This window comes from Etheostoma spectabile, chromosome 22 (assembly GCF_008692095.1).
Source record: "Etheostoma spectabile isolate EspeVRDwgs_2016 chromosome 22, UIUC_Espe_1.0, whole genome shotgun sequence".
NCBI lineage: Eukaryota > Metazoa > Chordata > Actinopteri > Perciformes > Percidae > Etheostoma > Etheostoma spectabile.
Genome location: NC_045754.1, coordinates 11687261 through 11700573, shown reverse-complemented (window position 1 = coordinate 11700573; position 13313 = coordinate 11687261). Strand labels below are relative to the sequence as shown.

The following is a 13313-nucleotide window of genomic DNA, read 5'->3' as shown; positions in this document are numbered from 1 at the left end:
CCTCCCCCCATCTTGAAGTGACTATACATTTTTGCCTGCCTTTCATCAACCAGCAGTCAGCATATGCAAAATCAATCATTTGATTTAGGCACTGATAGGTCCATTGATCCTCCTAAATACAGGGATTTATTGTTTTTGGCTGTTAGGAACAAGTAGTTAAATGAACATTGCACATAAGGGAGGACTACTGTTCTCATGAGACTCTATCTGGAGCAAATGAGAGGGTCCCTCGAGAGGATTATGGGAAGCTGCAACACCAAATGAAAAAATAAAAAAACTAGCCAAATTAATCCAGAATAATATGCGGATGGACTACAGTTGAAAATTAGCCTGCTTGCTAACACTGGCACATCTGCAAAAATGTAAAGTAATGTGTGTAAAATAAAGAGTAAGAATAAGATGTGGGCTACACAACGACTTTGCAAATAAGACTATAAAATCATCAATGTAGCAGGGGGTAAACCCCACCCTTACAACATGTTCATTACACAGCGTATGTCATGTGCAATTAAGCTAATGCATGTAGAAGATGGGAGACAAAAGCTTCTACTTCCTTCATCACAGTTACTTCAAATTGACAAATTGCATTTTCCTTTTAAAGTGGATGGAGTTTAATCTTATGAACATGATGATGACTGACCAACCGACGCACATCCCTTTCCCCCCCTGAGAGATGACGAATGAGTGGGTCTAGGTGGAGGAGGATGAGGATGAGGAGGAGAAACCACTGGCTGTGACAGTGACAGTAGCTTCTCTCTCCCGACTTTCCTCCCCGGCCGGCCGCTTGCCGCTTCTTCTTTGTCATCATCATCACTACCACCACCACCATCATCATCATCATCATCATCATCGCCCTAAGCAACAGCAGCTTCAGCAGCTCCAGCAGCTTCAGCATCAGAAGCAGTGTCCATCGACAGCGCGGAGAACAAATAAGCAGCACGCATCTCCAAGAGGCGCTCCAGTCGAAGGGGAAGATGGGGAAATGGCAGTTGACCAAATGTAAGGATCAAGAAACCAGACGAGGTCTCCATTTATGATACAAACCCGGGTTTATGCATCAATAGGAACTATTCAAAGGACAAAAGGTGAGACGATGTCATGTTTTACTTGCTGCACGCAGTTACTACTCCAATGCAAACGCCTGATAGGACCGTCCTAAAAATGTCCATTGATAGTGATTTTACAGAAAGACGCTCTTTGTCAGTTTGAACCTAAATAAAACTAGACTTTAATAATTCACCCCAAGAGCTTGCTTGAACCGACCTATATGACGAATATTTAAAGGTGGAATTGTGATTTTTGTGTGGGGGGGTTCTGTCTCCGATTTCTGAAAATAATAATTTTGTCAGCTAAAGATATTTAGCCATCGTTAAATTGGCTTCAAGTGCTCACAGCGTTGCTTTGAGGGGTTGTTTCAGACTCAAACATCTCAAATCTTTATTTTTAAGTAATATCCCTAGAACTATTATATCACCATCGTGTATTTAGGATCAAGTTATGCATATTTTAAAAAGGAGGAGCAATCGAATTTATGAGGAAAGAAGGCATAGGAGTATTTATCTGCCCCCTTGTGGTGTTGATTCATGCTGTCTTAAGGGATTGACAGAATGAATGTAGTAATATTAACATCTTGGAAAAAAATTGTATGAATTAGTTCCTAATATATTAAGTTTTTCTTTTTTAAATATAGCCTATTGTGTTGATTTTATTACAACATTTGCTAATCCCACCCTTAAGACAAATCCCTTTGCTGTTCAAAGGAATCATAAAAAGGAACCATTCAAACTATTCATTTAACCCTTTCACGCAGTCCTTGTTCCAGGGTTTGCTAATTTATGGTGTGCAACTCCATTCACGTCAGAAGTGGCCCACATTCTTTCCTGTTATGTAATTCCATCCCCATCAGACTGCATCAGCCTCAGTGCTTGCTGCTTGGCTTATACGAGCTTGCATGGGATATGTATATATATATATATATATTTAAGTAACAAAACACAAGTGTATAGGCAGAGTAAAAAAGGTTAGTGAGACAAGGGGGATACAGTAAGTGTGTGGTTTTAATATGTGCATGTGTATGATACAATGAGTCAGCAGCATGTTTGTATTTTGTGTGTGTGTGTGAGGGATGGTTTCAAGAAAACAAAACAAGTTATGAATCATGCAAACATTTTTCTCTGTTCTGACTGATTAGGCCAATACAAACAGACAAATGATTTGTTTGAATGTTATTTCAGCACAATTACCCTGCAATCAATTTTATTTCATTTTTCAGATTACCCCATCTGACGCATAAGGAAACATGGATGTATCTTCATCCTCGCTGCAGTATGGATCAAAAAAGCGGGTTAAGATTCACCCAAACACAGTGACAGTGAAATATGCCACACACTTTCCCCAGCCTGGCGATGAAGGGTATGATGATGCACCCTCTTTTGAGGAGTTTGGCGCCTTTGCGGAAGCTAATGTGGGAAAGAGACTGGTGTCAGACAGCAAAGGTAGCCGGACTTTGTTTGGAACCATGGAGACCCAGCCTAAGCAACCAAGTGTGCAAAAAGACAAGGGGGTCGGGGGCCAGCTGGCCAGCTTTGGAGAAGCGAATGTGTTGGCCTCCAGGGTGACCTGGATGGCATTGTTTGGGGCAGCGGTGGCTCATGGTTGTGTGGCACTGATTACTCGTTTAGCTGCTGATCGCTCTAAAGTGCCCTCCCTCGAGCTGCTCTTCATCCGCTCCGTGATCCAAGTGCTGTCCATCCTGGTGGTCTTCTACTACCAGGAGGCCCCATTTGGCCCTAAGGGCTACCGACTGCGCCTGTTCTTCTACGGTGTGTGCAATGTAATCTCAATCACCTGCGCCTACACCTCATTTGCTATAGTACCACCCAGTAATGGCACCATCATGTGGCGGGCCTCCACCACAGTCTTCAGTGCAATACTGGCCTTCCTGCTTCTGGATGAGAGGCTGGGCTACACAGATGTGGTCACAGTGGTGGGAAGCGTGTTCGGTCTGTGCCTAGTCATGGTGCCAAATGTCGCAGACGAGGAGAAGTCCCGGCTGGGGTTTTGGAAGGAGGCCTTTGGCTACACAATGACAGTCATGGCCGGCTTGACCGCTGCCCTCTCCATGATTGTCTACAGAGCCATTAAGGAGCGCGTCAGCATGTGGGCAGCACTGTTTACCTTCGGTTGGACGGGCACTGTGTGGGGTGCCTCCACCATGTTTATCATGCAGGAGCCCATCATTCCTCTAGATGGGGAGACCTGGGGCTATTTAATTGGGATCTGTATCTGCTCCACCGTGGCGTTCCTTGGAGTCTACTATGCTCTAAACAAGTTTCATCCAGCCTTAGTCAGTACAGTGCAGCATCTTGAGATCGTGGTTGCCATGTTGCTCCAGCTCATTGTTCTGCGGATGATCCCGTCCGTCTACGACGTCATCGGAGGCCTGGTCATCATGGTCAGTGTTTTCACCCTGACAGGAGTCAAGCTGTACAGGGTGAGCAGGGCCATACGGCAGGATTATCAAGAGATCCTAGACTCGCCCATTAAATGAGTTTTGATATGTCAGTCTATTTGTTTACAATGTTGCTTGGTTGTTAAAGAATGTCTGAATCTTAATCTGATGATTTTGTATTGTTGTGTTGTTGGAAGGGTGCCAGTTGAGTAACTAATGTCTTAATATTGTGTGTGAAATAAAAGACAAATGTAGTATGGTGACTATGTCCCTCTGATAGCACTGCTTTAATGTCTAATTGTGTCGAAGACCAAAAAAAAAAGTCAATTTCATTTTTGTGATTTATTTTTGCTCCAACATTTGAAACCATGTTGAATCTGGTCTTGTGAGTGGCAGTGTAAGATGATCATTTTAATGAAATGCACGTTTTACAACAATAATAACATCAACAACACAGCGTGGTGTATCCCTCTGTTGTCACACTGCCACAGTTGTCACACTGTGTAAATGTCAGCCCAGAAACCATTCATACTACAAACAAGGAATTAAAGAATAAAAATAAATACCACCCACATTTCATAAAATAACTGGTATTGCTTTTCTTAACAGTAATCTGTTGCTCGCCAAGATGATGTAAGTTCTTCAAATAAAATGCAATTATAGAGCAAACGACACAGGGATGGATATGGGAGATCAAACCTTATTTTGTGCACAGGAAAACAAGCGATCTGTGTTATTCCATATACTATTTTCTCCCAGCAATGGTTTGTGCCCAAACTAATACCTCTTCTTACTTTCTCACCTATGACCTGGCCCCAGCAGCCGCTTGATATTTTACACTAGTGATGATTTCATCCCTGGACACTGCTTCTGTTTGCTTTCAGACGCATATCAAACTAATACCCAGAGACAGGAGCACTGTATTAAATTAAAGTCTCCTTTGACAACATGAGACCATCTGCTTTTTTTCTGTAGTGCAAAATCGAGTGGCTGTTTCGTTTCTCTGTGTGCAGAACTAAGCCGTGCCAGTCAGTCTCTGTGATTGCCCAGAGGCAAAACGACAGTGATGAAATGACAAAAAAACGTGATGATGCAGAGCAAATGAAAGAGGACATATTGCGGCTCAAAACTGGCACAATGTTGATGTTTCACTTAGAGCCCAGCAGGTGGCATTCACAATCCACAATCACAGTTAGAGTTGAAGTAATGGTTTATTAAATCATGAAGGTGGTAGTGCTGTATCCATTGGTTAATCGAACTTAGCCAGGGACAGTTATTGCATAAAAATAATTTAAACATCAACATGGTTTGTCCAAACCCTTTTTATTTAGTGAGCAGAGGCAGAGTTCTATGTATGACCTGATAAAGTGCTGTGCATAAGAGCCTTGTGGTTACAACCACACAAATAGCAGTGCAGTGTTGCTAAAATCAAATCATTATCTGTGATGACAACCTACTATCAGTGATACTCAATGGTGAGTAAACTGCAAGTACAATTAACTTACAACCACCATCATAAACGCATCATAGTATAAAATTGTTTTCACTTTGAAAACACACTTTGTCAGTCACGTTTTCTTTAAAAAAAAACACTACGGTCAATATCTTAAGTTTATTTTTCACTAAAAAAAGGTGAATAGAGTGAGATACAGATACATTTATGTGTTGTATCATGCTCTTGTTTTGAGATGGGATTTGGGTGCAGAAAGAGAATACATGCAGAGGAGGCCCATCTGTTTGAGCAGGAAACAGATTGCATCCTGCAGCGAGCTGCACAACCTTCCAAATGACTCTGCAACCCTTTTCACCACAGACATGTTTATTAGAAGTATCATTTCCCAGGAGGGGCCTGAATGGAATTTGTTGTATGTATGTGTGTGAGTGTCTGTATTTGTGCTGCACAGATGACTGAGCATTTATTATGAAAGGATCAACACTATATCTAAGGCCATACTGCAAGTACTATACAGACAACATATTGCCAGCTGCAGACACCATTTAAGCTGTCGTGAATTAGATTATCCACACTTAGATTTGAAAAATGTTTACTTATGCAGGTTGAGACCTAAGCCCAATTTAGCGCTTTGTAGGCCTTCAGTAGGGTGAATCCTAAAGTGGAAAGGTTTTTGCATTTCACACTTCTGTGACCTGTTACAATGTGAAGCCAACACATTACATCTACACCCAATACCATTTTAAAAACCCAGGGATGTGCACTAATCAAATCAAAAGAGAAAATGCAGATCACAAAATAAATTATAGACATATTAGTACTCTTAGCACAAGTTGTCTAAAAATATCTGCAGCTTTCTAATGTGGGACAGTTGTGTTCCTCATCTGGGACACATGAAAGGTCTATGATAAAAGGTACACAAAAAAGGTGATGAAATTACCTTGATTCATGTAACATGGTACAAAAAAACAAGTTAGTTAGTAACTCTCTTGGTTACAGATGGATGAAACATGGATAATTGAATATCATCACACATTGTACTTGAGTTATCTTGGTGAAAGTGGCCATTGCCTTTCATTCTGTGCAAGAGAGCATTGGAATGGGTTTATTGGTTTTCTACTGAGTTTTTACTCAGTAGAAAACACACACACACAGACAAATGTATACTTTGTGTTTGATGTGCATCCTCTGGTGGACTGGTTCAGAGGTCATGGGGTTTTAATTACATGACACCACAGCTTTGGCTAACCAATAGTTTCACTGGCATTCATGTGTATATGAGGGACCTACAAACAGTAGACTTAGGTGTCCTACATTTGGAAGTACCACTTTCCAATTCATCCTACATATTTTCTTTTGGCTGATTCTGAGTAAAATGAGTAATACATAAGTGTAAAATAATAGAATATACCTGTATATATTTTTCTTCATATACATGTTTCTTTTATAGTAGTGATTATGTTGCTTAAATGCTTAAAACATCAGCATCTGCAGTGTGATTGACCGACAGCCCCATGGTCCAATTAATACAGAGTCGACATCTCCGCAGCCAATTGGATGCGAGTAGGAGGAACCTGGAATCTGAACCGCTTGCGAGGCTGCTGCTAGCTAGCCTAGCTTTGCTTCTGAGCAATGACATGCTTTGGTATAGAAATGCTATTCCAACGGGGCACAGCGTCTCATCGGCTAGGCTAGCTTGTTGGAGTGGAAAAATAACTGGCTGCTAGGTATCAAGGAATCTGGATATCATTTGTGTGACGCTTCTAGACATTGAATATTTCTTAAAGGTGATAAGAAGAGGTGGTCATCAGCAATCAGGTAAGACACGGTAGGAATCAGAGCTGCCACTAAGGGTGAAGCTATCTGCAGGCTACCGCACTTACGTTTCTCACGAGAGCTACAGGCTAGCTCCTGCTATCCTTGAATTCATCGAGTAACATTGTAAGTCACGTCGGCTAAAAGCTAAGTTAACTGTTAACCTAGACAAAACCAGCCTGTCGCCCTGCCAACATGGCCAGCATACAGTTACCAAGCTGACTAGCTAGCCATTGGCAGCAACCGATATATGTGTAACCATTAAACGTATTTTGGTGAATTTAATTGCCAGGTTAACGTTAGCCAAGTTAGATAGCGTGATATGCTGTCAAGCTTAGTTAGTTAGTCATAAGATAAAAGCTCAGATGCAACTGCTGTACAACCTCTGAATGCGGCTACACTGCATGTCGTGCAATGCACCACGTTAACGCTTTTCTTTTCGAGATTGAACAGGGAGAGGACGCCTCAGCGTAGCCACAGTAAACGTTTTACAATGCAAATTGCATCTTCTAATTGACTGAACTAAACAATGTCTCATTGCTTACATTTTTCTATGTAACGTTAAGTAATACTCCCGTTGCATTTGTTGTGCTGTGATTGGACCCAGCTTGGTCATGGTCACGATAGAGTCATTCCCTAACATTAACTTATGCTTCCCTGTAACTTGTGTTGGCTGTAATTGTACAAACATAAATGGTTATTGTAGTCAGCCTTTCATTTTTTTGCCTGCTAATTCAAAGATAGAAACAAGGACAACTGCATTCTTCATTTCTGATAACTTACATCTACCTAGGAAGACCAGTAATAGGTACCTTTGGGCAAATCTAGGTCTGCTGTGTGAAACCATTTCTGTTTTGGGGCTAAATTTGAGATAATGGTCCCCTCTGTTTATCTCCTAACAGTGTTTCTACCTTACACAACCACAGCCAGACTAAATGTCATGCTTTAGTAGCACAATGGGCGATAAGCCTGTATAATTGTTGGCAAGCTCCTGTGGCTTATGTTTGTGTGGCCTGTTACAAAAATGGTTCAACAGTACTGTGAAACAATCAGCAGATTAATATGGCTTGAGTATTTTATCTCACAAATATTAATGTAGAGATATGTGATTAGTTAGATGTGAATAATTTTAAGGTATGTCTTTCCGAACACCAAAGGGGTCTTTTGCAGCTGCGGAGTAGTATAGTTTCTGTAATTATTGTCACACTGACAGACCTCTTCACAGTCTTTCATTAAGGTTTCAGGGAGGTGAGAGGGGGAGAGTGACATTTGGTCTGCTGTAGCTCTGTTCTCAATAGGAGTCAGAGGGAGGATAGGCACAGTTTGCAGGCCAAAAGATGGTGGAGACCTGCTTATCGACATGATTTGCTTAAAGGCTGATGTTATACGTAATTGGTCAAAAGAATTTTGAGGCCAAGTTGTAAGATGCAAAAATGGCTAATAGGAGACCAATGGAGAACATTTGCACCCATCAGCTGCCAGGTCATGAGCTCAAGTTTAGGATCGAGGACTCCCCCTGAACTAAAGTAAAGACTATTCAGCTTTGCCTGTTGGTATATTTCAGTGATGTAGCGCTATATACTTTATCTGTGCTCTATTTATAGCTCCTGTTGACCCTCTAATGACACCTTTGTTATGACAGTATTACGGATATGTAGTGATGAGCTTTTTTCTTCTGCCCTTGCTTCTTTCTTAGTGCCTGCTTTGTGCTACTAGTGGCCTCAAGCAGCCAAATCTGTCCTCACAGCCTAGGGGAAAATACCAACTGTGCATTATAGTGATAGCCAAAAAAAATCTAATGTGGCTGAAAAAATTCCCCTGGTCAAATGAAGAGCTCAGGATTCAACTGTATTAAGTTGCTTTTGTTTTCTATTTCAGTTGAGAAATAGGGGTAATTTTCCACATTATTGTTTCTCTTGAAGTCTCCCAAATTTCAGTTATTGCATATGCTCTCTTCCACTTCCTCTTTTTCTTTTGTGATTTTGTCTTTTTCTGTATGGCGGGTTTTACTTTGACTGCTCATGCATATAGGCTTGTTTTGAACAGTTAATAACAAAATTACTTTCTATGTGTTAACCAAGGTCACTTGCTGAAAAGAGAAATGTAGCCATTTTTAAGGAGCATGATGAATGGCAAGTGCACTTTTTTTTATCAGTAGCAGACTTGAGACCATAAAAAAAGATGTGTTCAACTGTTAATGTATTCAAAAGCAAAGTCATCAAGCGCTGCAGTTATTGGCATTTGGTTTGATAACATTTTACCTCACTTCTGTACAATCTTATGGTCTAGGCTATGTGTGGTTAAAATATTTACTATCACTTATCATTTGGAGTAAGTGATTTGACTTCCTCATGTCGGAGGCCTGAAGTGTGCAGTTTCGGTGGTGTTTTTCTCCATTAGGTCATTATGGTTCTGGGTTTTCTTTCAGTGGGTTTGGCAGTGTAAAAATGAGGATGTGTGTGCTTGCAACTGTTGCTGTCGTGGTAATTACAGAATTAGTCGTGAATCCGAGACTAAAGAAACGATTAAGTCAACATATGTTGGTAGAAGTGTAAATTTCTTTTTTTTGATGAAATTATACTTTTAAGGCACAGCAGCATTTCTGATGTGAGACACTGAAGCTGTGTTTAGTCTGGCCACCACCTAGATATTTTGGGCTAAAATCTGGCTTAATCCCGACACATTTGCCTGGCTTAAGATGTTACCCATCTGTCACTACAGAAGTAGCTCTGGATTTCAAAATCAATATTGAATTGATTAATAAAATACTATACTACTATACTATATTATTGTTTTATGTGATGACAGTGTCTTTCAATTGACTTTGATGGCACAGGTTTTTGCTTGTAGAAAAATGGGAAACTCATTCATCTGTGTCCTCGGAATTCGATCTTTTGGATGGGTTATTAACATGCATTGTTGTCTATTGTTGTCTTATTTCGGGTGTACGAATTGGGGCTTTAAATGAAATGACAATCACTTAAAAGAACTCCCAGATTCATCAAGCACCGTCCTCCCGTGTCTAAAATGCGGCAGGATATTTCTCAGTCAAGCTTTACAGAGGTGAAGATTGATGTCTGTGGAAAATGTTGTTTTTCTTGTCTCTGTCCTGTCAAATGTATTTTTGATTTGTGCAGCCAGACTCCAGATTTTTTGTGGCATCACCATCCAATCTGGAAAGCCTCCCGCTCTCAAGATGCTCTCACACAAGTTCCAACACGTGGCCCTCTCAGACTTGTGTCCCAAGTGTCTTGTTTAGTCCTATTGTGACAGCACCCTAAGGCTCATATTTGCCAGGATGTACAATGTCTAAGAGGAAGCCAGTGTATCCATTTCATCTCTCTGTCACAGGCTGCCTTGGATTATTATCTTGTGGTTTACAAATGATCTGCTATTTTGACTGCAACAATAGCTTTTTCCAGGAGGCTGCAGTTGCAATGAGCTATCCAGCTACAGTACATTGGGTGGCCAGATTGTCTCTTTTACTAACTCCTTAATGCTACTAGATGTTTTAAGTAGCATGACAGCTCACAATACCAAACCACGAAAGGATTGTACTTTAGTACACGATGTTATGAATCCTTTTGCTTTGTAAACTTGGATTAGTCATTGGGAAATCCCATGGAGCTCACAGAGTCAGTGAGGTAACCTGAAGGTTTTATTTTGCTTGTTGCCTTCAACCCAGATTGCTTGGATGTGGCCATCATTGGATCTGGTAGCTAGAAGCAAACGGGCCACCCAAAACAACAACTGGCAACTCCAGCATCTAGCAGGGTGTGGACGTGGATGTGTAGGCTCTGCTAGGTGGGGTCTGAGGAAATAGATCCTTTCTTACATAGAGGTATTATGTACTGGTGTGAGGATTTACTTACAGAAAGGATGTAGGCCAAGTGTTTTCGTGCTGGTAGGCTGCTGCTAAGGCCAGTTGTAGAGTACATTAAACTAATTTAGTGTAAATACTGGAAGGTAATAATTAGGTAATGTACCAGTCTGGCTGATTTCTGCAAACACTAATGCAGTGGTCTTACTTCTAAATTTAGTCTGTTCTACAGCATTTTTCCGAAAATCACTTTGGTTATGTAATTCTTTGTGGTGTTTGATAGGGGTGCTTTGATCAGGCTTTTCAGGTCTAATATAAATCCCTGATGTACTGTCTTGTGTAAAAAAAAATGTTTTCAGCTAGCACTCATATAAGAGACCCTGTGAAGCGTCCACATTTGTCTCATCCTTTTTTATGTTCAGTTAGTCTCACCATTTCAAAATACAGGACACAAAATAGGACATCTCATCCTGTTTTTAAGCCGCAAAAATGGTATGTCAGTTTACCAATTCCATCTCTCTGTGGGCTAGACAGCGGCATCCAGACTCATGCCTTGTGAAATGGACAATATGCAGTCGTAATTAACTGGGAAGTGAAAATGGGGAAATGAAAGCACATTGCTGTGCTTGTTTATGTGCCTTATCTATTATGATCAGTTTTTATGATTGTCAAATTTACTTATGAATATAATCTGTTACGAATGGGTGCCCACTCTATCACAATATGCGTGTTTGATAAAAGATTGATACCATGGATTTGAATAAGGAACAATCTGTGACTAAAGTGCATTACATATGTCAAATTGGCCGGGCTAGATTTTGACTTTTCATTTTGTGGCTAAATTGCCAAGCAACATATTTCAAATGGTGGCATTTGTGTAAGATTTTCACAGATTTGCTTTGAGCATAGAACAAGCCCTTGGATGTGAAGTTGGCCAAAAAGAAAGCTTGAAACCTTTGGTGTTGGTTGTTACTATGAGAGTAAATCTCTGGCAATTCTCAAAGGACATGAGCCCCTGTCTATTTTAGGCCATTCCCAACTGCTGAGGGTGATCCCGAGGGCTGGATAACCAACTGCTTTCACACAGTCATCAGCTTATATGCTTAACCCAAAACACTAGAGGCGCCTCTGTCCTCAATTAAGTTTTAATATAATACTGGAACAATACAGTTTTTTAATGGGGAATATCATATTTTCTCCCAGCAACACCGGTGTTAATTGGTTCTCACCTCTATTAATTGAGGTACATTACATGCAATGCTAAGATAAGTTATCTGAACTCAGAGGTCAAGCCTGCGCTATGTCAGATTGCATCACTTTCCCATCATCCGGTCACCCTTGTGTCCACACTTCCTGTCTCACTGCTGGTCTGCCAAGTCTCCCATGACCCTTTGCTGCTGTGTTTCTGCTTTGTTTAGAGAGAACTTAGGACAGCTGGAATGAGATGCAGTCTCATGGGTTTTAGTTGCTGTGGTTTCGATGTGAAAAACGGCAGAAGCGCGTAGTCATAGGCCCGTCGCTGTCCTGCGCTGTCCGATTGTGAAGCCAGACCTGCCCTGTGCCCAAAATGTGAGTTTTGGTGTAAGTTGGAGGAAGTGTAGCAGTGCCAGAGGGCCTGAGTGAGCAGTGAGCACACAGAGCACATTCCAGAAGGCAGCGGAGGCTGTGATTTTAGCAGGCTGTCACAGGGATTAGGTTACTCTGTCTGCCTCTGTGAGCTCATGCTGTTGCTGTCTCAGTGCCTCAGCAATCATGTCAAGTTGTGGTACTATTTGCTTCCACAGAGAGAGAGACACGGATCCATAATTGTTCTCCTAGGCTTGTTTAGATTATACAGTATCCAGTTGTTGTGATACATCATTTTCACAAGGAACCTCTGGTGTCAGCCTGGTAGATCAGAGCTATTCACTGCAATCCATGCTACACATTAATTCCTGGTCTTTCTTTCTTATGCATATATTGAGTATTGTATCCCCATATCATATATTACCATACAGGCCACTGGGTGTGCTCTTTAACTAGGCTCTCCACATGTTTTGTTTTTTTCTTCCTACAGAGACACAAGGGGTTGTGGCAGCAACTGTAGACTGCAGGATGTGGTCAACTCATGTCAGTTTTGTTTCATAATAATAATATGGCATAGTTGCACACTGTATCTCAATTAAACTACTGATGTGCAGTTGTTGTGGTTTGTGGTTTTCAGTGTCACTTAAGCCTCCTTGAATTGTATTGACTAGCAATAAGGTATTTTCTGAACATTTCTGAAGTAGTAGTCTACCCTATGCCTTTTGAACTATTAAAGATAATGGTACCAAATTTAGATTGGGAAACAGTTGTGACCAGTGTTAGCACTCTTGAGAACATGAGTGGATAACTGATAATAACACTGGTTTCCCTGTCACTGGGCCACAACTGCTGCTATGGCAGTAGATAAGATGGGGCCACTCTATCGGTTTGGTATTTAGTATTTAACAATCACATGACACAAGTAGGCTTGCCTTTTAATTTATCTATTCTGTCATATTGTACTATTACTTCATATACAGTAGAGTTCAATCTGGTATTGTTGCCAGTGATTTATTTCTTTCTAGCATGGAGTGGGTTTTGCATGTAAAACATCAAATATGACTTGAATTATGATTATTCAAATTAATAATGATTATTAACTACGGTTATCAATTGTTTGTCATTCTCTGAAGCAACATTTATGTGATAAGTTTGGTATCACAATTATTTTTTTATATATATATATATATATATATATATATATATAT

At 40.7% G+C, this 13313-nt stretch overlaps 2 protein-coding genes across 3 annotated transcripts in view; both read left to right on the top strand.

Moving 5' to 3' along the window:
• The first annotated feature begins 556 nt into the window (after positions 1–556).
• On the top strand, positions 557–4038 carry slc35g2b (solute carrier family 35 member G2b). Its single transcript, XM_032504211.1, has 2 exons — positions 557–1085; positions 2273–4038. The coding sequence occupies exon 2, from the start codon at positions 2300–2302 to the stop codon at positions 3548–3550; it is 1251 nt and encodes a 416-aa protein (XP_032360102.1). The 5' UTR covers positions 557–1085; positions 2273–2299; the 3' UTR covers positions 3551–4038.
• Positions 4039–6478: 2440 nt separating this feature from the next.
• Positions 6479–13313, top strand: part of nck1b (NCK adaptor protein 1b) — a 27023-nt gene continuing 20188 nt past the window's right edge. Inside the window, exon 1 of one of the 2 annotated variants that reach the window (XM_032503547.1) lies at positions 6479–6722. The gene's annotated coding sequence lies outside the window, so the exon portion shown is untranslated. The remainder of the gene's footprint in view (positions 6723–13313) is intronic. The other variant, XM_032503549.1, reaches the window with a different exon arrangement.